We start from the raw sequence: 26,833 nt of genomic DNA, 5'->3' as shown, positions 1-26,833 counted from the left end.
GGTCCTCACCAGACATCAAATCTGTTAACGCCTTGATCTTGAATCCATCAGACTCTAAAACTAAAGTACATTTCTGTTATTTATAAGTAACCTACTCTAAGGCATTTTGTTATGGCAGCCCAAACATTAAGACCTTTTTAGTTTTTTATTATATGTATGAATATGTGTATGTATGTAGTAAGCATGTGGAAGTCAGAAGACAAACTTTCAAGAATCATTTCTCTCTCTCCACACCCCCTTTGCGCACACACACACACCACATATTACAATGCCAGGAGGTATAGAGGCTCATGCTTATAATCCCAACACTGGAGAGGCTGAGGCAGGAGATTGCAAGTTAAAGGTGAGCCTGAGATGCACAGCAAAACTCTGTCTCTAAAACAAAAACAAACAAACCCAAGTTCTCAAACATTCTTCAACTGAGCTGTGTACTCCTTGCCCCTCCTGACTAATTATTTTTTAATTAAATAACTTAAAATATAGTCTTCACAACATAATTCTATGAACTTCTTCATGGCCTAATTCAGATATTTCTTGTGTTTACAGTCTCTCATAGTAGATTCTGAGTGGCTGTGTTTTGTTTTCTTCTGAGAGAGGGTCTCACCTGGCTAGATGCTATTTTTACATTTCATTTGTGAACTCATCTTCATTTTCCTAAGAAAATACGACCCATTTTAACTCATGGATGTTTTATGTTTACTTCTTCTGAGATCCTAGGAGTAATAACATCCTTTAATATTACTCGTAATGCTGGGTTTCTCAGTGTGGGGGTTTCTGGGCCACCCACACATTGTGATTTAAGTTCCAAATCTGAGCAAACTGAAGTCTGTGCTTATAAATTTCTTGTGGGATTTTTCCTCCAAGTGTGGTCTGAGTGAGAACAGCCCCCATAGGCTGACATATTTGAAAGTTTGGTTCCCAGTTGGTGGAACTGTTTGGGAAGGATTAGGAGATGTGACCTTGTTGGGGGAGGTATGTCACTGGGGGTGAGCACTGAAGTTTCAAAAGCCCACACCAAGTCTAGTCTCTCTCTCTCTCTCTCTCTCTCTCTCTCTCTCTCTCTCTCTCTCCATCTATGGATCTATCTCTGACTGATGCCTAGAACTCTCAAGTGTTGGGAGTATAGATATGTATCCTGGTGTGGAACAAGCTTATGATTCAACCCTACAACAACAACAACAAAAGTTCTGCTGCACATAGACACACATGCATCTCTGCACACACGTGCACACAACAGAGACGTGGGGAGAGGGGACAGAGACCAAACAAATCCATTTATAATGTAAAACTCGATCCCCATAGCTAGGTCTCTATGAGCCATCTTCTGTCTCACTTGTACATGACCTACTCACATATCATCATCATGTGATACTGGATCCAGTTCTTCATCATCCACTACGATGCCAGAGGCTATGTCTGCTTCTCCCTGGTCTTCTTTAGGAAGCTGTGGTTTTACTATCGCTACCGAAAGAAATGAAAAAACTGATCTATGTGCAATGTATATCCACAATGTTACAGCAAATGCCATTCGTGATGTCACAACACGGTACTGTCAGGGACGGCAACAGTTGTATGTTGTGTTCAGATGTGACATGTCCCCCTACAGGCTCATGTGTTTGAACGCTTGGGCCACAGCTGGTGGTGCCATGTTGGGAGGTTGTAGAACCATGGGGAGGTGGTTCCTAGATGGAGCGTGTATGTTGCTGAGCAAAGAGCCTTGAGGTTTGTAGTCCAGCCCTGCTTCCTGTCCCATCTCTGCTTCCTGGTGCACTGAGTTGTGTGCAAGCAGCTGCCACGTGCCCCTGCCACCACAGAGACATCTTCTGCCATGCCTTCCTGACTGTGATGGACAGTGGCTCCTTAGATCATGAGCCAGAAGAGCTCCTTTGTCCCTTCAGTTGCTCGTTGTTGAGTATTTAGTATCAGTGACGAGAAAAGGGATTAATGCTGGACTAAAAGTAGTAGGCAACACAAGAAGATATGAAAAAAGAAGTGTCACAGGAAAGATCAGGCAAGAAGAGACAAAAATGACCCCATTTGGAGCTTACACAAAAATTTTAAGAAAAGCATGAGTATCAAAACGCAAGCTTTGTCAAAACTTAACCATCTTTGTTCTTAATTTCTGTAAACCCAGTGTGTTTATGTGCTTTGTGCACAAAGTGATGTGGCCTGAAGCGCAAACTAGAAGTACAAACACTCCTTCATATTGGCATGTGTCTTTATATTCTTGTTATCTCAAATATTCTTGCCCTGGGCATGGTGACATCTGCCACGAATCACAGCACTTGGGAAGCAGAGACAGGAGGACAAATGAATTTGAAGCCAGCCTGGGCTATACAGAATCTCTTCTGGTGTCTTAGTAACTTTTATATTGCTGTGACAAAACCTTAAGGTCATTTGCCTGCTTGGATGTGGTATGGCCCCCTCCTTGAATTACAATGACCCTTTAACACATTCCTGGCCTCTGTTAAGTATTCAAATGAGACAGTCATATCTGGAGATTCATAGCTAATACTCAAACCTGAGAAACCTAGATGTTCGTCTCTTTGTGTCTAGGTTTTCTCAATCAGGATGATTGTTTCCAGTTTCATCCACTTAGCTGAAAATTTCATAGTTTTGTTTTCCTTTTTACATTTTTATATTAGATTTATTTATTTTGTGTGTATGGATGTTTTGTGTGTGTGTGTGCATTCACACAATGTGCATGCCCAGTGCCCATAAAAGTCCGAACAGGGCATTGGGTCCCCTGGGACTGGAGACAATGGATGGTTGAGAGTCACTATGTGGTTGTTGGGCGCTGAACCTAGGTCCTCCGCAACAGCAAGTGCTCTTAACTGCTGAGCCCTCTCTCCAGCCTCAGTTTCATTTTTCTCAACAGCTGAGTAATACCCCATTGTGTGACATGCACCACGTTTTCAGCAGATGGGCATCTCGGCTGTTCACATTTCCGGGAAGAGTTTTAGTTACTGCTTCTGTCCTGTGGCCTGTTATAAGTTAGTTTACATTGTTCACTTCAGTTTGATTTCATTCCAGTCAGCATATTAAGAAATTCATCTATTTCTTTTAGGTTTGCCAGTTTGGTGGAACATAGATTTTTATACTATGTCATTGTGAGTCTATGGATTTCCTCAGTGTCAGTTATAATGTCTCTTACATTGTTGCTTTTATTAACTTAGGGCTTCTCTCTCTTTCTTTTGGCTAATTCAGGTAAAGATTTGTCAATCTTGATAATCTTTCCAAAGCACCACTCTTTTTTTTTTTTTTTTTGAGACAGGTTTCCACTGTGTAGCCATGGCTATCCTGTACTGGCTTTGTAAACCAGGCTGGCCTCAAACTTCAAACTCTTAAGAAATCTACCTGCCTCTGCCTCCTAAGTGCTGAGATTACAGGTGCACACCATTGTGGCCTGCTGTACCGACTCTTTTTTAAATTGATTTTGTATATACTTTGTTGTTCTGTTTACTAATTTCAACCCTGACTTTCCTCTTTCCATCTACTCTTTCTTAGTGTTGTTTTTGCTCTTATTTTTCTAAGACCCTCAGACTTGTTCTCAATTCTCTCTCCAAGCCAAAGGTATGTTTCATACCTCTCTGCATTTGTAAAGCAGTGACATAATTCCTTGGAGACAGCAGTAACTTTGTTGAAAATAAACTACATACCAGGTTCTTCTTTACTGGCAGACAATGAGCTACTGCAGGCACTTTCTGCTGCCAAAGCACACAGGGTCCCTGGCACATCCCACCACCATGGCTTCCCGTTTTCTGGACTGCATTCCATCACAATCACTTGACCATCTGAAAAAGGTGGCTACATTAGCAAAAGTAAAGATGCTTCTTTGTCTCAGTTTTTATAACACCACACACACAGAAGGTCAGAATCATGGACGTAACCACTTTCCTCATTTTGTTCATATAGAAACATATATATATATACTCTACTGCCTTTTATTGCACGTTAATGAGAAGAGAGTCATATTTGCTGTGTAAACTGTGATGAATTTCCGTGTCTTACTCTGTAAGTCAAGTGTGCCCTCAGATGTCCTACAGAGTTATAAGTCAGCTCCTACCCTAACAGTGATACACACTCATCCCTTGGCATCCAGGGGAGAGCTGTTACAGGACACCCAGTGACATAGGGACCTGTCCATGTGGGCTGGAGAGATGGCTCAGCAGCTGAAAGCACTTGCTGCTCTTGCAAAGGATCCAAGTTCAGTTCCCACACGGTGGTTTTCAAGTACTTGTAAACCCAGCTTCAGGGAAATTCTAGGCCTATGGCCTCCACAGGCACTGCTTGAGTGTGTATTCATCCACACACAAATTCAAGTGTACATAACTAAAAATGGTAAAATTCTGAGTACTGCTAAGTCATTTGTATGAAATATGCACTATTTGCATAAAACCTATGCACATCTCCCACGTACTTTTCATTGGGGTGGAGATGAAACTGTGTCTCACGTAGCTCATGCTGGCTTTGACCTGTCTAGGTAGCTGAGGATGGTCTTGAACTCCTGATCTTCCTGGTCTCCATCTCTACCTTCCAAATGTTGGTATTACTGCATGTGCCACTGTGTCTAGTTTATATTATACTTAATTTGTAAGATTTATTTAATTTTTAGTAATTATGTGTGTTTGTATGTGTGTGTGTGTGTAAGAGAGAGAGCGTGAGATAGAGTGGGTGTGTGTATGTAGTTACTTGAAGAGGCCAGAAGAAGTTGTTGAGTTTCCTATAAATAGAGGTCTATGGGATTATGAGCCACCATATCTGGGTGCTGGGAACTGAATTGAGGCCTCTACAACAAGAGCAGTACATACTCTTAACTGCTGAGCCATCTCTCCAGCCTATTCCATAAGTTTCCCATCAACACTACATGACATATGCAGCCCAGCGTGACGCAAATGGCACATATCTCACTGTTAAACTGTGCTGCTTACAGAATGACAAGAAAACGTTTGTATGTGTTCAGCATAGACGAAAGCTTTTTTCTGAATATTTTCCACTCATGATGAATTGAATCCAAGGACATGGCTGGCTGTCCACTCAACTTACAGCACAGTTTTAAATTTTAACCCTTTCTTGGGGGCTGAGTGCTGAAGACAAGGGGAGTAAAAGGGCTTGAGAAATGACTCAGTGGGTAAAAACTGCTTGTTGCATACGAGTGATCATCTGGGTTTGCTGGGGCTTGAACCCAGGACCTTGCACATGCTAGGTAAGCCCTTGACAGCAATGCTGCTTACCTATCCTTAAGACTAATTTTATTGGTGAGGAGGGAAACCACCAATGAAATTACAAGGCCATAATTAAGCTGATGTCGGGAACTAAGTCCAGTGGATGCCCCTCCTGTTCCCCATCTCTCACTTAAGGAAAGATGGCAGCTGTAATTTTCTTCCTTCACTCTTGTATGACCAGAGTTATCACCTATTAAGATAACTAGCAGACAAGTCTCAACAATGCTCATGATGCCAAAACAATGTCTTTGTAAAATGATTGGAGACTGAAAAGTGGCAACTGTTCCAATAGAGTGTGTGCTGGCCACATAGCCATTCCACGCCCTGGTCTTCACTTGCTGCTGGTGGACAATGGACCAAAGACTCACCATCAGGCATGGTGGGGCAGGTGGAGGTGACATCTGCTGTTGCCATTATCTGCAGCAGAGTCTGAGGTGCTCTGGCGTCCCACTGCCTCCTGTTCTCCACGGCAACGATATCCTGAAACAAGCCCTCTAGGCGTAAGAAAAGAACCCATTAGTTCTATAGCAGCCAGAGCACAACAACAGCACTGAACAGTTCTTAGCGACTGTCCCAGTTTGCTTTCTATTCCTGTAACAAACACCATGGCCAAAAGGAACTTTTGGAGGAAAGGGTCTATTTCATCTTACAGTACACAGTTCTTTGGGAAGGAAGTCAGGGCAGGCACTCCAGGCAGGAACTGAAGCAGAGGCTGTGGAAGAGTGCTGCTTACTGGCTGGCTCTCAGGCTCACATTGAGCTACCGCCCGTAATGAATGGGGCCCTCCCACATCAATCAAGAAAATGCCACACCGACCTGCATACAGGCCAACCTGACAGAGGCCACTACTTTATTGAAACTCCCTCTCCCCCAGATGACTGCAGTTTGTGTCATGTTGGTAGAAGACCAGCTAGCACAGGGACCCAAGAGCAGGATGTCTAAGCCACAGGAACCACTTGGGCTTCTAACAGATCCAACATGGAAGGATGAAACTGCAGAGAGCTTTAACTAACTGCTCTCTCTCTCTCCTCCCAACATGCCCCCTTTTGTTGTCCCAGACTGGCTTGGACCCCATGGCAAGCTTATCTTGCTGCCATGTGCTAGAACAGCAAGCAAGAGCCACCATGCGCAGAGCCTAAGAGCTGGGATGATAGGTATGCATTACCACACCAGGCCATGTCAGCGTCTTTCTTTAATCACTTTCAAATTACAATCACTGCACTTGGAGCTCATAGATTTTATTAGGCGGGCTGGCCAACAGCTTTCAGGCATCCTCTTGTCTCTACACACATACTGGCACCGGGGTTACAGGCCAGGTTGCCAGGCCTGGCATTTTATGTAGGTGCTGGGCATCTCAAGACTCTGGTCTTTATGTTTGGGCAGCAGGCACTCTATAGCCTGAGCCATTGTCCCAAGGACCTAGTGCCCTTTGATCGAAAACCATTACCTGCACAGGAAAGCTCAGGCTTCATGAGCACTCCAAGCCCTGAAGGAATGGGGATGTCCCCATCTTCCCAGCCAGGTCTTATCCCAGCTTCGAAGAGCATACTGGGCTCAGAACATGCCCCTGCTTTTCTTTAATCATGATATGTCAGGGCTGTGATCAGGTTTCTTTTGCCTTTGCACTCTCTACCACTGGCCATGCATGGGTGACACACAAGTAAGATGCTCAGTGAATCTTGTAGCAACATTTCCAGGTGAAAATCAAGCAGAATAGTATAGAAAGGGGAAACTGAGGCAAGCCACGTATGCAAATGTTTGCACGGCTAACTGGGGAGGCAAGTATTCTTGCAGTGGTGTGGATCTCATTAGAGACCAAAGGTGAGAAGGGTGAGTCATCACAGGATCATACAGGGCTCAAAGTGAAGCTATGAGGAACGGACTTTAACCCACCAGAATTATCAAAAGATACAAGCAGAGTAACAGTGTAGCACCACTAGCCATGCAAGCAATTACAGAGAATAAAGCATATTAATTACATGGTAGTGTTCAATTCTAGTGTATAATTCTAGTTCAAAGTCAGCTGCTATATAATGAGACCATCTCAAACAAGCAAACAAAACTAACAAGAAAAGCTTGTCTGGTGGCACAGGCAGGATTTGCCTGGGCTGTCTGTAGAGCAAGTTCAAGTTCAGCTCAGACAATGAAGTGAGATCTTGCCTTAAAATAAAAAACATAAAAAGAGAAGTTACTTGGTATGATCAAACAAACCAACCTGCTATTTTCAGTCCTTTAGTACTAAAAAAAAAAAAAAAAAAAAAAAAGGTCCTGGTGGTTCAGACTGCTTACAGTCCCTTCACAGACAAGAGTTCAGTTGCCAGCACCCACATCAGGCAGCTCACAGCCTCCTGCAACTGCTGTGGAACTGGAACTGCCACCTATGACCTCCACCAGCGCCTTCCTTCGTGTGAGCAGTGAAGACAAACCCGTGCAGACACACACTTAGAAAAGCCAATCAGTCTTCTCTTTAATCAAGAGAAGAGCATTTATTAAGCACCTATCATTTAGGCAGATACTTTGTGCATATCATCCATCCCTCCTGGTGGCTACAGCAACCCCGTGTGCCTATTGCTGCTACTATTCCCCGTGCCTCAGAGAGGTCAAGGAGCTTCAGAATATGAAAGAAACTTTCAAAAACATGTTCCACAACCAGAAACCCCAGTGCCAGCTGGGATTTAAACTGCCGCTGGCTCCAGATCCCTGAGTTTTTTCATGGTTTCCTATGTCAACGCAGGGCTCAAGGGCGACAGAGCCCTACCTGGCGGAAGGCACGGAGGCAAAGGGAAAGTTCAGAGGCGTCTCTGAGGAGAAGCTGCCTGGGTGTGGAGGAGGAACCATCACCCTGGCAATAGCCTTGACCTGAAGCAGAGGTCTCTGGGACGGAGGAGGACACATACTGAGGTTAAGGCACTGGTCACGCCTGCCCGCACACCTGTCCGCCAGGTGACGAGGCAGACCCCTACCTGTGGCACTCCTAGAGGTGCTGAAATTGACAGGGTAGACCTTCCCTGTGTGTGGAGCACGAGGGAACGCTGGATGAAGAATGGGGGCGGGAGGGCAAGGAAGCCACATCCCCAGAGTTGGGGATGGATCGTGAAAAGCCCCTTCTTCCTCCACGTCTTTCAAGCAACATGTACCTGCTTCTGGGCCACAGAGCTTATCAAAGGCTCTGTCTGTGTAATCTTCATGCTCCTTCCCACATCCATACTTCTGAAACTTCATGCCATCTTCAAAGCTTAACGTATCCTTTAGTGAATCCATTGCCTAAAGAAATTTCACAAGTTTTCAGGAAAAAGAAGCCATGTTGACAGTTTAGTGCATTAATTTTGTGTGTGTTCCCAAATTTAATTTTCAAGTTACATGATGAGTGTTTTATGTACGTGTGTGTATGCATATTATATGTTTTTGTGATACAATTCCATATAGTTTTAAGGGTGAAACTGTTTTGACTGAGACAGACACAGCAAGGTTTTCATTTCTTCTTGCAAATGGCGGCCAGCACTGATGACAGACAACTTCAGTTTTACCCAGGCGCTCTACTTCAGAATCACACTAGTCGGTTCAGGGGCTTCTTACCCAAGCCTTGCTTTCAGTATCCAACATAATATTCCTCTTCTACTTTTTTTAAAATGTATTTACTTTTGTTTTATGTACATAAGCACCTCGTCTACATGTATGTCTGTGTACCACTTATGTGTCTGGTGCCCAAGCAGAGAGTGATAAGTCCCTGGAAGTGGTATGACAGATGATCGTGGGATGCTATGTACGCTGGGAGTCTAATACTCCAGGTTCTCTGGAAGAACAACCATTGTTCTTAACCACCGGCCCACCTCTCCAGCTTCCTTCTTTTTTCTTCTTAAGCTGGGGCCTCACTGTTGTTCACAGTGTTCTAGAACCCCTGGACTCCCACAATCACCCTGCTCAGCCTTCCCAGTAGCTGACACCATAGGCACCAATCACACCCAATTTTACAGGTGCTCCTCATACTCCACCACCAATACTAAAATGGTCACTTTGGTTTCAAGCATAAAAAGCATAGACTAAGAAAGAAGGAACACACCGGCAGCTAAAGTTGTCTGGCGTCTCTTTTCTCAAGCCAGCACCTCACATCATGGAAGCCATGGGATGTGCCCCTCCTCAGACCTATTCTGCTCAGATCCCACCATTCTGGGACATCAGAGGCCAAATGGTTGAGTAAACATTAACTCCCACCATGGTAACTGGGTCACAGTGTAGCAAAATGTTTATAAAAATACAAACAATGACCTAAAAATTGGGAGACTGGACTCAGTGTTTGAATGTTAGCGTGTTCGGCCATCGACCTGCATTACCAGCACCAAAGGATGATAGAGAACATGAGAGAGCTCAGAGAATAGCTCAGTGGCAGAATATATATAAGAATATAAGAGCATATATGGTCTAACCTCTAGCAACACACACAATGAATGTCAGGCATGTCTATTCATATTTCACTTTTAATAATCTAAACGATGAGTTTAGAGGAGATATAATAGAAAAAAGAAATCGTTAATTGATTAACACTGATACTTGTCACGAGTTCTGATGAAAGGTGAAATTTTAAAAGGTGCTAAAATCAAGTAATAAAATGGGAATCTGGGTTTTTCTGCACATGAGATTTACCCATAGGCAGCTGAAAAGTTATTAGAGCTAATTGAGACCTAAAATAAACACATTCAGGTTGCTTGCTGGTTGCTGATTTTTTTTTAAGTCAGCATATTAACTGATGACATGTTTATTGTTGCTAGCAATAATAAAAAAAGGTAACGTTGTCGGGAAAATAACTCATTTAAGGATATCTTCATTACAGCCTGTGCTACAATTTCACGAACCTGAAGACAGACTCACTTTGTCATAGCTGATCGTGGCAGCATGTACCTAACGACATACCTTGTTTTCTTGAACGGTGTCTTCCTCAGAAATATCTAGGCTAATTTCAAACTTTATTCCTCTCTACAATAAGCAAGAAAAAAAATCTTAGCAGTTTAATAAAACCTTCAAATTATAACCCCAGAGGTCAATTCACGTTGACACCACATATGCTTAAGACCATTAGTGCAGCGCCAGACAGTAGAGCTTTTTATGAGATAGTGGGAGACCTTAACATGTCTCTGCTTTTGGATTTTACTCTTCTATGTTCTGAAGCCGTTTGTTTCCAGTCTCTCTCAATATTCTGAAAGCTTAGAGAAAAACATTGTTCTGTCACCTCGTATCAATTATATATTCACAATGTCTAAATTTACATGGCCGTGTATTTCTGTAATGATTTCTACAAGGAATTTGATGATTCATTTTAGAATAAAAACATTTACTTTTGCCAAGAAAAGCTTAATTCACTAAAAAGTTAGGTACGGCGCCCATCAAGTTGAAAGAGTCATGTATTTAACACTGTTAACATTAACTTTTTAATGAGCAAAAATTCTACAATGTGACAAAATGCTCATTGCTCCCATGCAGTTTAGCCCAATTTAATTAAAGAATATGATTTTCTTTTGCAGTACCGGGGATAAAACCAGGGATTCCTATATGTTAGGTGAGGGCTTTACCATCAAGCCACATCTCAGCCTCAGAGAGTAATTTTGACAACAGGGTGTGTTTATGTGTGTGTGTCAAGGTAGGTCCTGGTGGAAGCCTAGAGGTTGGTCACCACCTAGAGGGGTGACCAGACTAGACTGTGGCCCTGGACCAGGACTAGAACTGGTGGGTTATGGAGGGTGTGTGGAGGGGAGGGGGTCAGGCTAGGCCTAGGGAAGGTGACAGATCTGGCTGGTTGGGGAATTAGAGTACTACAAATTCTTACTGAGCCATCCTGCCTTCTGGGATCCACAGCCCTACACGATGAAGAACACAATAGATGTTGCCAAAAAGGACCCACTGGCATAAAGCTTACACTGTCCTGGGAGTAGGCTAGGTAACACATAAGTTTACAAATTTATGACATGATTTCAAGCAAGCCTTACATGAATAGAGAACATAAAATAGAAGAACTGGCAAGATGGCTCAACAAGTAAAAGCCCTTGCCTTGAAAATTTGGTGACCTAGGACCCGCAGAAGGAAATAATCAACTCCCAAAAGGTGTCCTCTGACCTCCACATATGTCCTCTAGATCATGCACACCTGTATGAATGTATTTGATTTTGAGGTTGGACATTGGGCCTTAACATATGAAGATCCAAGAAAAACCTTTTCTATGCAGTGGGACCAGCAGGGCAAAGTGCCCACTGGGATGGCCGTGTAATCCTCAGGTCTTAAACTGAGTTTGTCCAGGATGGAACTGTGCATTGTTCCTATCCCTCACCAAAACTGGCTTTCCAGACTTTAGCTCCCAGTCGAGAGAAAGAGAATCCCAGGGGCCGTATTTCCTCATCTACCTAAAACAGCCACAGCCACATTCAGCGTGACACATGAACAGGAACCAGTGAGATGAATCCAGGAACTAGCCTTGCCTATGCTCCTGGCGGCTTGCTGGGCTGGGAGACTGCTGTGTTGACAAGGCAAGGCTGAGAACACGGGGTTACCAAGGTTGCTAGAGTTTGAAGGATCGAGTCCCAGTGAGGAGACAGCTGATACAAGCGCTCATACGAGGCTCGTGGGAACATAACGCCCACTCCGCTAACAAATGTAGCAGTTTCTTCAAAAATTAAATATGGCTGGGACTTGATTTTTCGGGATGGGAGATGGCTCAGCATGTAAAATCATTTGCTGCCTAAGCAAGAGGCTCCGCACTGCAACTCCCTGTACTCATGTAAAAGTCTGGGCGTGGCTAGGTGTGCCTGTAACTGCAACACTGGGAAACAAGCTTAGCATAACCAATCAGCTTCAGGGTTAGTTGTGGACACTGTGGACCCCAGTAAGGAAAAAGGGAGACAGTACCCTGACACACATGAGGACCACACTTGCCTGTGATGGCCCCAGCCGTTTGCAGGCTGGAAACCATCTAAATAGCCATCTATTGTTGAGTTGACGATGAATCCTGAAATATTTATACAGTGGAATATCCTCCACAGTGACGAGGGGTGATAAACTATCTGAGCAGCACAGGTGAAATGCAACGCTTCTTCCGGCTGCATGGAAGAAGCCCGCTGAAAGGATGATGGCACTTACATGATGTGCTCACAGCTACAAAATGCAAAGTAACCCACTGTGACAGAAAGGTCATGAGCGATTGCCTAGGGATGGTGTGTAGTGGGGGGTGACTGGGAGAAACAGGAGACAGGAATTGACCACAGAGCATGTGAGCTTTTGAAAAGTTCCCCACATGACTGAGTGGCTCAGCCGGAGCTCACAAACCTCTGGCCATAGCCATCTCTACCTGCATGCAGGCTTCTTCCTCCGGTGCATCAGGGTGGCAGGGCATGTCGCTCCTCTTCACCAAATAGGTTTTCTGACTGAGGTCTGCATGTTCCTTTAACACAGATCACATACAGTGAGGTTGGCTGCTTACCATCTGCCCCTCTCTGACAGCATGAACTGCTGGTCACAGACACCTCAAAGCTTCTTCATTCCTCCCTTGCCTTGAAATTGACTGAGTTTTCACCAAATGCTTCTTTCACAGACTCTCTAGAAACACCTGCTCCCCATTCCTGGCTAGCACAGATCCTGAGTTTGGTCCCCGGGACACAAAAATAAAAGAAAGGCAGAGAGAAAGGAAGGAAGAAGAAAAAGCTGCGTTCAGCTTTTCTGGACGCAGGCTTTCCACAGACCACCACATAAAGCTGATGGTGGCTCAAGGTGCTCCAGTACGAATGGAGCTTTGCTCTGGAGAGACCCAATCCTGACATCCAGCACAGGCTCATTTAGAGCAGGCCGCTTAGCACAGATCTTCTAAAGAGAAGGCGGTCTGCGGCAGGTCTAGAAACTTGAGAGATAGAAGGATGTTTCCAGTGTGGTACTATTATGGGTTTTCCAAGAATGAAAGAAGTACATCCTGAGAAATGTACGTACCACAGCATGTAGCTATGAAGACTAAGACAATATAGTCCTGTGAGTCCACCATTTTATATGTGGTTTGTCTCTAATGGAAATGTTCTTGGAGGAGGAAAAAAGACAAATATACGCACTTTGCCTCATATGTAGCTAGAAATTTATAGCAGGAGAGAGACCATCTAGGGCAGAAAAGGGCCACAAGCAAACCCATCATGTCCTGTGGTAACTTAAAAACCATTACTAATTTAATATCATCCAAAAAAGGAAAGTGATGCTGTTCCTGTTGGAGACTGTGTGCAAATGTGCATGTGTCTCTGTGTGTTTGTGTGTGCATGTGTACATACATGTGTGTGTGAACACACGCATGTGTGTGTACATGTGTATATGGGGGGTATGCGGAAGTGCATATGCCTGTGTGTCCATGTCCGTGTCCATGTGTGTGTCTGTGTGTGTGTGTGTTGTATTGCACACTGGGCCTTGGGTATGCTAAGCACAAACTCCTATTATCAAGATCATTGCTTTTAACATCTAGTCATTTTGTCAACTCTAAACTGATAGAACAAGGTTGGCTGTAGTAAGGTGAATTTACCTTCAGCTCTCTCCCCATCTTCTTTTTAATTTCCTTCATGTCGCTGTGGTACTGTTGGCGAATTTCCTCGAGCTGTTTCCAATATTCCTGGAAAGCAGAGCCAATTTAAAACTTCAAAATAACTTCCGCATAGCCCACAGTTTTGGAAACATAAGTAAGCATTTCAAAATAGGCAGCTTCTAAGTGTACCAATGTGCTCATGTTGGCTGTGGTAGTTCATACCAGTGTGGCACCCCGGGAAGGACTCACCGGTATGGAGCAGAGATCTTTGTTTATTACAATCCCGAATCATATGCACCTACCTGCATGTTCCATTTTTGCATTAGTTTAATGTGTTGCCCCTCAAAAGATATGTCAAAGCTGGGGCTCACACCTTTGGTCTTAACTACATGGAAGAGTAAAACGGGGAAATCACTTGCGTTCAAGACTATTCTGGGTAACACGTAGACTCTCACTCATCATCTTCTTCCTCCTCCTCCTCCTCATCATCATCACCACCATTGCCACTCTACCCTGAACTCTAACCACACAGGGCCCCAGGATGACTTTATTTGGTCATAGGGTCTTTGCAAATGTATTTAGCTAAAATGAAGTCATCCTGGAGTACAGTGAGCCCTCAATCAATCTGAGTAGACTCCTTTGGAGAAAATGAGCACAGTCCACTCCCATCCATGGGGGACTTGGCTGCTTGGTATGGACCCAGGGTCCATCTACTTCTTGGAAACAGCTTTCAGCCTTCCTTCTACCATCTCCAGTCCTTTGTGGCCCTGCCTCCTCACAGACCCTCTCCCCACCAGAAACTTTATCCTCTCTCTATGCTCTATCATAGTCTCTCCAGACTCACCCTGAGTCCTGCAGCCGCTGCCCACAGAAGCCCCTCCCCTCAGAGCATCTCCACCCACCTGGAACTCAGCCTCTTGGTGTAAACCCAGGATTCTTCCCTTGCTCTCTCCAACAGCTTCTCTCAATCTTTTCTTCTAACCCATCTCTGCTCCTTTGTGGCTCCCTACTGACATGCAGAACGATCCTCTCCCAGAGACCCCCACGGCCGGCTGCCATGCTTGCCTAGGACTTAGACTGGAAAACAGTAACCAAGGAACTGAGCACCTACCCAATCAAGACCAGAGCAGAAATCCACACCAAAAAGCACCTCAAACATCATAACTCCAGACGCCTCGATCCCAGCACAGACATGCACACATGAACAACCAACACAACATGCCAGGTCGAGAAGCCAGCAGCCCTACTGTGTGCAGGCTTCTAGGCTCGGGTGCATGACTGCCCTCGCTGGTGCTCACGTCAGCCTCCAAAATTAGGATGCGCTATTACTGCTGTTTTAAGTTTGTATCTCATTACAGCAGTCCTAGAAGAATTCATAAAAATCGCCCTGAATTAGTGATAGACAGTCACTTTATCAAACGCTTGTGAGCTCAGCTCTGTGTCCATAGGGATGCGGAGCAGTGATGGCATGGGGTGAGAAAGGCTGCCCCGTGGAGGACCACGACATATGCACAGTGGCAGAGAAAACTGGACATTTGAAAACCTGGTCCTTCATTTTGTTCTTCCTACACCGCAGCTCCTGGAAGTTAGTCTCCTTTCCACGGATTTGTAGCTTTTCTCTGTCATCGGGATGTGGCTCAGCAGAAGATGGACGGAGACCCTGTTTATTGAATGAAAACATTTAAAAGGCATGCTTGAATATTCTGGCGTAACCTGGGCTATTTACTGGAGACAAGAAGTATATCATCAAGCAATCTGCGTGGGAGATTTTACGGTGAGTAGCAGAATTTCTTAATTGAAACACTAAAGATTAAAACAGCATTTTAAAATGGAACCACTGGTGTTGTCCATAAGCAACGGTTATTCTCTGCTACCATCTGTGTCCATTTGCTGGGCTGACCAGTTGTAGCTGTAGCTTAAGTTCTGCTGAGGTTTATCATCCCCAGGGTGTGATAGAGAGACTAAGAACTGTAGCCCCCACCCAGAAGGCTGAGGCAGGAGGATCAGGAAGAGCTTGAGGTCAGCTTGCTATAAACATAAAGAGTTCCAGGCCAGTCCGGAGCTAAAAAGTGACATTCTGTCTATAAATAAAAAGTAAAGAAAATGGTGGATGGCCTTGAATTTATAGCAGAATGAATTTGGACCCATAAACGTTTGAGAATAGAGAATCTATTAGCGAACTCCTGAGCACTCCTGTAGCTGGAGTCTTACTCACCAATTGTCTTTCCACTTTTAACTTATATTGCTGAGCTTCAAATTTCCCCTGAAGGAACGCAGCAGACCTGAGAAAACAGGATAATCCACTTAAACATAATCCCCCCTCCCACTCTCTCCTTTCTATCATCTTTCTTTCTTTCTTTCTTTCTCTCCTTCATTCTTTTTTTCCTTCCTTCTTTCTTTCTTCCTTCCTTCCTTCCTTCCTTCCTTCCTTCCTTCCTTCCTCTTCTCCTCTTCCTTCTTTTTATGGCCCTGGGGATTAGCACATTCTCTACTGCTCAGCTCCAATATTCCCAGCCCTTGAGTAAACATTTTCACTAGTCATTTCAGGCACCAGTTTGATTGGGTGGATTGTCACCTTAGTCATACAATTCATACTTCATCTGTAGTTTGAGGTTCAAAGTTAACAGAATGCAACTTCAAGAAAGAAAAGAGCCAGGCCCTGACACTAATAATGATACTCTGCTATGCTTGCAGACAGGAGCCTAACTTGACCGTCATCTGGGAGGCTCCAGCCAGCAGTGGATGGAGACAGATGCTGGGACTTGCAGACAAGCATGAGGTAGAGCTCCGGGGGTCCTGTGGAAGTGTTGGGGGAAGGATGGAAGAACCTGGAGGGGACAGGAACCTCACAAGAAGACCTACAGAGATGAATGCCCGAGTCCCATGGGGGCTAACAGAGCCTGAGACATCAACTAAGGAGCATGCATGGTCTGGACCTAGCCCCCTACATATAGGCGGCTGATGGGCTGCTTGGTCTTCAAATGCGGAGCCTGGCGAGTGGAGGGGGTGGGGGCTTTTTCTAACCTGGACTCTGCCTGCTTTCGGATCACTTCCCCCTGGCAGGGCTGCCTTGCCTGGCCTCAGGGGATGAAGATATGCTCAGTCCTGATGTGACTTGATGCACTGGGGAGGGTTGATCCAGGGGAGGAGGGTCCTCTTTTCTGGGGAGTAAGGAGAAGGGAAGGGGGAAGGAGGGAAAAGGGAAGCTGGGAGGAGAGGTGGAGGCGATATGCTTGGAATGTAAAGTAAATAAACTGAAATAAAGATTTTTTTTTTAAATTTAGTCTTAATGGCTAGTCCTTTTTTTTTTTTTTTTTAAATTTCAGAATAAACTTCACTCCATGAGTGTACAATAACTCAGGGTCGATCTCTGACTATTGTCCCGCTCTGTCCTTTCCTGGCACTCTCATCCCTTCTTCACACCAGCGAAAAGCAAGCTCTGATTTAGCCACTTGGAGCATCTCTACCAGCATGTCACGTTCTAACGAGAAGAAAGGAGCTGAGTTCCCCAGTCACTTCTGAGCTAGAACCCCCATCTGTCCCCACGTGACCAGCTGGTTTCTAGCCCGCTGATACACCTGTATTTTCTAACTATCCACATTCATATCACCAAACTCATTGTGTGATACACATGTGACGAACGTTTTTTTTCTTTCTTTTTTACAGCACACAGTGTGCTGGCACTGAAGCAAAGCATCTCTCACACAGTGGAAACCCAGTCGCACTTAATGAATCAAATTACGATATGGGTGCTTCCCTTTCTGGTTCTTCTATGCTAAAGATTGAGCCAGGGCTTCTTCATGTTGTTCACCACTGAGCAACCCCAGCAACCCCAAGGAGTTTGACCACTTTTTTTTTTTTTTTTTTTTTTTTTTTTTTGGACAGAGTATGACAAACTAGCTTTGGGCTTCTCTTTTTGGGGGACAGACAGAGCTTAGGTAAGCCTATCACTTGTGAACCTTTTCCCCTCAGCTTCCCAAGTGCTGAGATCACACATGTGGTGATGCCCTGCTAAGAATTAAATTTCAGGTTTTAAAGCTACACTCCCAGCAACCCTCTGATGCTCTTTGGTTACACAGTTACATGATGATTCTTACCATGGACTGCCTCCCCAGCCAGCTGTGAGGCCAGCAGCAGCGTTCTGCATGTGAAAATGGGACTGAATTCTTCTGGAGTGGACCTAAATCAAATATATGTGTCAAGAACTTACCATCCAAAATCTCCACCAAAACCTAGAATCACCCCCAAACCTACCTCAGGAGATAAGTATCGGGCAACAAGAATTTCTAAAAAGGGCCTTTTCAAAAGGGAATTAATAGATGGTCGATCCCGAGGAGACACTTTAAAGAGCTGAGGTACCAAAGACTGTAGGTCAAGAGAGAAGTGGGGTGATATGGGAGCCACACGTGCTTGACAAATCTTCAGAACCAGATGGTGTAAGTTGTTACTCTCAAACTGAAAGGACAAGGTTAATGATAACACATCAGAGACAAGCTAAGTACTGGTAGTTAACATAATAAATACATCAGGAAAAAAAAGCTGCCTGACTATCATCTATCATCTATCTATCTATTATACTTATCAACTATCTATCTAGCTTTTGACCATCTAGCCATCATCTATGTATCTACATATCATCTATGCATCTATCATCTCTCTATGTATCTATCATCTATATATATATATATAAAATCAATCATCTATCTATGTATCATCTATCTATCATCTATCTGCCCACCTATCCTCTATCTACCCATCTTCTATCTGCCTGTCTGCCTGTGCTTGGCATTGGCACAGGGCCTTGCTCTTGCCAGGCAGATGCTCTACCCTTGAGCTACACCCACAGCCCATAAGCATTTCTAAGCTGCAGTAGGAAGCATTATGGTCTGCCCTGTCTTGTCATCACTATCAGTGATAAGCGGATGCTTCAGGCAGCTACTCTAAGAGATTCGGTGTTACTTAAAGCTACTTTTATACTTTTAATGTTTTCATTTTGGTTTTGGTTTTGGTCTTGAATCCAGGGCCCTTCATTTGCACAGTGTGTGTTCTATGAACTGGAAGGCACAGGAAGTTATAAACAGAAAAATAGGTATAATTTCACAGCCTAGGGGCATATTTTCTTATACTCTTTTCAAGAATGTTTATCTTACAGAGATATTCATGCTGATATGACATTTTACCTTTTGATTGTTCAAATACTGTAACATAAATATTTACTCATAAGCTCACCCACAATAAAGTCTTCTATTATATGAAAGTACCACTTACTTATTATTCATGATAATGTTGAATGCTATCGTGTGGCAGTGACATGCAGGTTTTGTTCAGATGGGAGCTAGGTGGACTTTGACATTAGCAACAGTGATAATGAAGAGAGCTGCATGGGCGAGAGTTGACAAGCCATAGAAAGTCCGGCCTACAGTATTGGCTTTGTCTGAAGTCTCTGGGACCCAACGTTTGCAGAGAAACTCCACTCATGCCTAAATGTTAAGAGTGGCTCTCTTTGTCTAAGACATTTGTGCAAATAATATGATTTACTTTGAACATGTGGTTTGCTCCCAGGAGCCTTAGAAGTTTTGCGAATGCAGACAGATGGTGCCTATGTGGCCAGCTTCCAGTAAATCATGGAAATAAGCTACCTAATGAACTCACAAGACTTCACATCCATCACGACTTGTTGTTAGAAAAATCACCACATCCCATGTGACAATTGGAAGATCTTAGAAGTCTGTGCTTGATTTCCTACAGATGCTGCCCCCCCATACTCTTTGCTTTTGAAGAACATATGTGTAATGGAATTATGCTGCACATGCTATTCTCCGATGTGGACATTCTACTTTATAGTATTATACTTTCTCTCTGTATGTCTCTGTCTTTCTATCTCTCCATCTCTCTCTTATATACATACACATATAAATTTCAAACAATCTAATAGACTCAAACATTAATCCTTTTCTCTGAGAAGTTGTTTTCATATATATGCTTTCAATAATTGAAGGTTCACATGATGATCACCGTACTTACAGGATGCTTGAGTGTGCAGAGCTCATATAAGACACAGCCAAGAGACCAAATATCCCTGGAGAAGAAAAGGGGTTACATGGCCAGGAAAGGGCGACAATTATTGGTAGAAGTTTTCACCTCTTATATTGCTTTCTGTGGGTATAACTTCATTTTATTAGGTTGGTGTGGTTTTACAGGGGCTTTCGGATACATTGTCAATTCTAAGATAAAAAGCAAAGTAATCATTTCAAGTTTGTCAGGATCCTGTTGTCAGACAACAGGTAAATGAATATTACTACAGTATAATAGCTAAATATTTACTTCATGTGCACAAATGAAATGTGTGTATGATGGAATTGGGGGTACATTAGAGGAAAAAGGCAAGACTCCAGAATACATTTATATGACTCAGAGGATGGAAAACAGTTGATTTAAGAAGATAAATTCTACTCAAAAAACAGAACCTAGGTCCACTGAAGAGCAGCCAGAATTTTCTTAACCACTAAGCCACTGCTCCAGTCTGAGGCTTAAGAGCCTGGCTACATGTTGGGCTCTGTGACAGAGCCCAAAAGCACGCCTGGTTACCACCCCCGAACAAAAGCAGAAACTCGAAGCTGCCTCCTACTAACTTCTTCAAAGTCTCGGCTATTATTCTTGAAATCTCTCGGGGGTTGTCTAAGAAGCTCAAACAGCCAAATGAGCACTGGAATTTCCTAAACAAGTAAGATAATTAACTACTAAAGGCACTCCATCATGTCTCTAATTCAACTTCTCCCGTCTCTGCCAGGGAGCAATCATCAGGCCGTAAGCACGCAAGAGGAGGAAAGTTCTGGTGGACATTCTCTGCACACACTGTCAGCACATGCACTTGGTCCCCAGGGAAGGCTTTGCCGTGCCTCTCAACTTCACCCAAGGGAAAGGCCTTAGCAGGCCTCCATGGGCCTAAGACTCTGGAGCAGCAGTTCTCAACCTGTGGGTCACGACCCCTTTGACAAACATCTGTCTCCAAAATATATTTACATTTCGATTCATAACAGCAGCAAAGTTACAATTGTGAAGCAGCAATAAAAATAATTTTATGGTTGGGGGGGTCACCTCAACAGGGGGAACTGTGTTAAAGGGTCACAGCATTAGGAAAGCTGAGAGCCACTGCTCCAGGGTCCTCGACCTCATGTCAACACACACACTCACAGGGCTTTGTCCACTCTCAGCAGGAGACTGTTTCTCCCACTCGCAGCATTCCTTAGTTGCCTGTAGATTTTTTTGTATGTGTGTGTGTAGGGCTGGGGCCTCGTGAGCTTTCCTCCACCCTTGTTAAAATGTCTGTCAGTGTCATCCTTGTTCAGATCGTGTTTCAGCCATCACATTGGTGAGACTTCAATGACTGTAGCTTCTGACATTCCTAGAAGACACGATCTTAATGATGTGTCTCTGTCTGTGTGGGTAAGTGCAAGTGAGCACAAGTACCCACGGAGACCGCAGGTGTCGGATCCCCAGGAGCTGGAGTTACAGGTGGCTGTTAGCCACAGACACACGTGCTGCAAACCGAACTTGGGTCCTCTGCAAGAGCAGCATGCACTTAACCATGGAGCCATCTCTCTTGCCCCAGTGATGCTACCCTTTATCTTTTTGCATCTTTAAATAAAGAGAAATTGTTCTGTCTTAAATAACTCCAAAAGCTTCAGGAAACATTATTACTCATGGTTAGTCACTGGGATTCTTGTCTCACAGAAAAGGAAAATGCACAAATTTCAGCAAAGGAGAGACTGGAACGTCAGTCCCTGCCATTCAGTGTCTCCTACCAGATCTGACTGACACTCTCCAAGCAAGAGCCACTCACGTCTTGTTGTTGTATGGCCTGTTCTGGCAGATCTCTGGGGACAGGTAGTAAGGTGTCCCAGCACACGTCTGAGCAAGCTCCATGGAACTAGGAAGTTAGAGTAAACAAAAAAACATGTTTCATTAGTGAGAAAGTCTGAAGACATGATATTCTAAGGAAAATTGTAAACATGAACAAAAAAAATGTATTCATACACATATTGGAAGAAATCAAGACATTTCATATGAACAACAGACTAAGACAAAGGTTTTTAAATTTTTTTCAGTTTATTTACTTGACATCCCAAGGGTGCCCCCTCCCTCCTCTCCTCTTAGTCCCCCCATTCCCTTACTTCCCCCTTCCGCTCTTCCTTTCCCCCCAGAAAAAGGGAGCCTCCCCCACCATCAACCCTCCCCAGCATATCAAGTCACATCAGGACTAAGAATAACCTCATCCTCTGAGGCCAGGCAAGGCAGCCCTGCCAGGAGGAATGATCTAAAAGCAAGCAATAGAGTCCATATTGGAAACAGCCCCTCCTCCTTCCACTCACCAGGCACCCTCCATGGAGAGCAAGCCACCATTGGCCAGATATGTACAGGGGGCTTAGGTGCAGACCATGCATGTTCCTTAGTTGATGTATGAGTCTCTGTAAGCCCAGTTTTTAACCTTACAGTTCAACTTCTAACTGTGTGTGATAATGCACGCCTTTAATCCCAACACTTGGGAAGCAGAGGCAGACAGACCTCTGTGAGCTGGAAGGCCACACCTGTCTATACAATGAGTTCCAGGACAGCCAGGGATACATAGAGAGGTCCTTGTCTCAAAACACAAAACAAAACCAACCCCCAAATTTATATATATATATTAAACACACACATACATATATGAAGAGAGAGACAGAGACAGAGAGAGCAAAAAAAAAAAAAGCAGGCATGATGGCCCATGAGTTTATGCTTCTAGTACTGCAAAAGTGGAGGCATGAGGATAAGGAGTTCAAGGCTAGCCTCAGCTATGTAACAAGTTAAAGATAGCCTTGGTTACATGAGACCCTATCACACAAAAAAGTATACATAGGCTAGAACGGTGTTTAAGAGCACTTGTTTCTACAGAGGACCCAGGTTCAGTTCTCAGCACCTACATTATGGCTCACAGCCATCTCTAAGTTCAGTTCCAGATGATCTGACGCCCTCTTCCGATCTTTACAGGCACCAGACATGCATACGGTATAATACATGCATGTAAGCAAAATACTCACACAGATAAAATAATAAAAGAATCTAAAGTATGTTAAAAATATGTATGCATATACAAGTATGTCTATTTTTTAAATTTAAACACATTCTATAGCTAAGCATGTGAATGAGGGGTAGAGTGATCGCCCTGAATCATAGCACTGCAAAAGAATATCAGCAGTAGTAGTAGCAGCAGTAATTATTTAAGTCATATGTTATGACTTAAATTTTCCACAAGGAACATGATTATTATTAATAAATCTCTTAGATAAAGCAAGATTTCTGTCTTTTCCGCCATCAGTGTAATGCAGTTGTGTGTTCTAAAATTTGGAAAACACAAAAAGAAATTAGGTTGGGGTATAGCACAGCTGTAGACCCCTTGCCGACCATGTGAAACGCCCTGGCATTAAACCCCAACAGCCTTAAGAAAAAACATTAATAAATAAAAAATAAGTCACCCAGAGTCTGAGAATTCCCAAAAAACCTATTGTTAAACTCAGGTAATTTTCCTCCCACCTGTTTCCACACATTTTATAGAGCTGTCATCATGCTCTTTCTGTAACTTAGAATTCCATCTTACCTATGTCACATAGCGAAATATTTCCTTGTGATACCAAGAAGTCCACAAAACCAAGTGAGGTTTTTTTTTTTTCTGCACAGTATAATATAGACAGGGATGCAGTTTTGCTAAGCTTTAGAACATCCCCATTAGACTAAATATTTGATTAGTCACAATTTATCTTGAGAATATTTCTGGATTTTCCTTTCATTATTTGTTTGTGTGTACACACATATGTACTTGTGTGTTTGGAAGGGGCACAGAGGCCAGAAAGGAACACAAGATGCATAGGAGCTGGAGTCACAGGAGATTGTGAGATGCCAGAAGCAGGTGCTGGAAACCAAACTGAAGTTCTCTGCAAGAGGAACAAGTACTCTTAACCTCTGATTCACGTCTCAAATCCCATAGGGTCACAATTTTAGCAGCAGACAGTTAAGTCATTTAATACCTATTCATAGTCACCTAAGACTTTGGAGATAATGAAACTTTTACTATCTTAATATATAATGCCTCAAACTGAACACTTCATTGATTTTGAATAAAAATAAATACGGAACTTTACAAGTACTCACTTATTCATTGTTCTTGCTGTTCCAAAGTCCCCGAGCTTTGCAACCATTCCATTCTTGCTAAGAAAAATATTCTAAAGGTGAAGAAAAATCATATTCAAAAAAAGAATAAGACTCATGTGTCTTGGGTCACCTGTACAAGCTCTTACCTGAGATTTTATGTCCCTGTGTAATACCTTCCTGTCGTGAATATGCTTCAGCCCCAGAGAAATCTGTACAAACCAACACAGGATCTGCAGAGGAGAACAGAACAAATCTACTGGTCACTGACATAGCATCATGATGACACACACACACACAGAGAAAGAGAATAATAGAAATGAAGCTAGTGACAATATAACACATTATTTCCATTTTACAGCTCAGAATGGTGCTTCAGATATCACTGTTACCAAAGTGAAATATTTATGTAGAAAGAGGAGGATAAAATCCAGGAAGAGATGGGAGCCACTCATGGCTGGATCTCTCTCTCTCTCTCTCTCTCTCTCTCTCTCTCTCTCTCTCTCTCTCCAGGGTCTTATCTTGTAGTCCTGAATGGCCTGGAATTCCATGTGTAAAATCAGGTTGGCCACTAACTCACAGAAATCTACCTGCCTCTACCACTATGGCCAGCTGTAGGATTTTTGGTTGGTTGGTTTGGGTTTTAGTTTGGGGGGAGTTGTTTTCGATCTGTTTTTGTTTTTTTCTTGTTTAACACAGGGTTTCCAATACAAGCACAATGCATGTCTGCTGTCCCTGTGGTCCCTGCTCACACTAGCACCCCTAAGCTTTTCTTTCAAATGGATAGAAGGCACCTAGGACAGACAAAAGGAAAAAATAGAAAATAATAATAAACTCTACTGGGTTTATTATAAATTGTATAATCGTGTCTATTTATATGTCTAGTAGAAATTTACCAACTATTCAACTTTTAGAGGTCACGTTGGAGTTGGGGAGATAGCTGAGCTGGTAGAATTCTCCCTTCCATGCACCAGACCTTGTATTCTATCCTAGCACTGAAAAAACAAATGGAAGGAAAAAACAGCCCATTATTTTTTGTTTTGTTTTTCCTTTTTGTGGTTCTGAGGTTGTCAAGTTTATTTCTTAGTCGTATTTATTTATTTCTCTATTTGCCTGTTTGCTTACTCATTATTTATTTAGTTTTCTGAGACAGGGTCGTTTGATATAGCCATAGATGGCCTCATATTCACTATGTAGCACAGGTTGGCCCCAAACCTATGTTAGTCTCCCTGCCTCAGCCCCCCGATACTGGGGTTACAAGCCTATGCCACCATGTCCAGCTTTGTCATTTAAAGGCCTCTAAAATCCCACAGGTTCCTTATCTGCCAAATTACATAGTAAGAATAATATAAGATGGCTTATTTCCAGGTATTGGGATTCAGTTGACATCTTGGAATTTTCCCAATCATAGAAAATGTAATCAAAATTTCATTACAAAAAGCATTTCTAGAAAATAGAGCAAAATAATACCTAGATAAGAAAAGAGAAGTTTCTGTAAATATATATTTAATATATAATATGGGAATAGAAAGAATGCCAGAGTCAGGCAGATCTCTGAGTTCTAGGCCATCCTGGTCAACGAAGTGTGTTCCAGAACAGCCAGGGCTTCACAAAGAAACACCGTCTCAAAAAAACAAAAAAACAAACAAACAAACAAAAAAGAATTCTTGATTAAATGTATAGAAGTTAATCATTTATATATTCAAAAAATGCGACTTTCTCTCTAGGAAGATATCACACAGCTCTCTCAAATTGTATTACAGAATTACAGTAAGAAAAACAGAACAGTATCGCCATAAAAACAGACACTTTGATCAATGAAATAGAATTCAAGACTCAGACATAAGTCTACCTACCTATGAACACTTTACTTTTTATAAAGAAGCCAGAAGCACACACTGAAAAAAAAAAAAAAAAAAAGACAGATTCTTCAACAAATGATGCTGGTCAAGCTGTACGGCTAACAGTAGAAGAAAACACGTAGATCCATACTTATCACCCTGCGAGAACTCAAGTCCAAGACCTCATCATAGGGCCAGACACAATACATCTGACAGAAGGGACAGTGGGAAACAGTCTTGCACTTGTTGCCACAGGAAAGGACTTTTTCAACAGAACCCTCGTAGCACAGGCATTAAGATTAACAATTGAACAATAGAACCTCATGAAGCTGAAAAGCTTCCACATGGCAAAGGACCCTGTCATTTGTACAAAGTGGCAGCCTGCAGAATGGGAAATATTTTTTACTAATTGCACATCCAACAGAACACTAATATCCAAAATATAAAAAGAACTCAAGAGGCTGGAGAAATAGCTCAGAGGTTAAGAGCACTGCTTGCTCTTCCAGAGGTCCTGAGTTCAATTCCCAGCAACCACATGGTGGCTCAGAACCATCTATAATGAAATCCGGTGTCCTCTTCTGGCGTTCAGGTGTACATGCAGACAGAACATTGTATACATAATAAAATAAATAAATCTTTTTTAAAAAGAGCTCAAAAAATGGACATCAAGAAAACAAATAATTCAATTAAAACATGAGGTGGTGATGCTCGCCTGTAATCCCAGCACCAGGGGGGGCAGAGGCAGGCAGATCTCTGTAAGTTGGAGGCCAGCCTGGTCTACAAAGTAAGTCCAAGACAGCCAAGGCTACACAGAGAAACCCTGTCTCAAAAGACAAAAAAACAAAACAAAACAAAAAAATAGTAATTTAAACAGAGAATTCTCAAAAGAGGAAACCCAGATGGCTGAGCAGCACTTTGAAAAAAAAATGTTCAACATCTTTATTCATCAAAGAAAGGCAAATCAAAACTGCTTTGAAACTTCATTTCAGACTAGTCAGAACGGCCAAGGTCAATAGAACAAATGACAGCACCTGCTGGTGAGGAGGTGGAAT

The 26,833-nt window shown here is 43.1% G+C and overlaps 1 protein-coding gene across 1 annotated transcript in view; it reads right to left on the bottom strand.

Annotated features, from left to right (window-relative positions):
• Positions 1 to 26,833, bottom strand: part of Nek5 (NIMA related kinase 5) — a 40,631-nt gene that overhangs the window by 1,894 nt on the left and 11,904 nt on the right. Inside the window, exons 5-19 of the mRNA XM_055593455.1 lie at positions 24,090 to 24,173; positions 23,944 to 24,014; positions 21,602 to 21,688; positions 19,783 to 19,837; positions 18,013 to 18,213; positions 17,856 to 17,938; positions 15,974 to 16,040; positions 15,302 to 15,418; positions 13,759 to 13,845; positions 12,556 to 12,648; positions 10,134 to 10,196; positions 8,363 to 8,489; positions 5,594 to 5,719; positions 3,660 to 3,794; positions 1,353 to 1,461 (exon numbers count right to left, since the gene is read on the bottom strand). Of these exons, the coding sequence (XP_055449430.1) occupies positions 1,353 to 1,461; positions 3,660 to 3,794; positions 5,594 to 5,719; positions 8,363 to 8,489; positions 10,134 to 10,196; positions 12,556 to 12,648; positions 13,759 to 13,845; positions 15,302 to 15,418; positions 15,974 to 16,040; positions 17,856 to 17,938; positions 18,013 to 18,213; positions 19,783 to 19,837; positions 21,602 to 21,688; positions 23,944 to 24,014; positions 24,090 to 24,173 (1,505 nt within the window). The remainder of the gene's footprint in view (positions 1 to 1,352; positions 1,462 to 3,659; positions 3,795 to 5,593; positions 5,720 to 8,362; positions 8,490 to 10,133; positions 10,197 to 12,555; positions 12,649 to 13,758; positions 13,846 to 15,301; positions 15,419 to 15,973; positions 16,041 to 17,855; positions 17,939 to 18,012; positions 18,214 to 19,782; positions 19,838 to 21,601; positions 21,689 to 23,943; positions 24,015 to 24,089; positions 24,174 to 26,833) is intronic.

Source organism: Psammomys obesus, unplaced genomic scaffold, assembly GCF_907164565.1.
Source record: "Psammomys obesus unplaced genomic scaffold, mPsaObe1.curated_primary_1811, whole genome shotgun sequence".
NCBI classification, from domain to species: Eukaryota; Metazoa; Chordata; class Mammalia; order Rodentia; family Muridae; genus Psammomys; species Psammomys obesus.
Note: the sequence above shows the minus strand (reverse complement) of the source record. Positions and strands in the feature narration are given on the sequence as shown.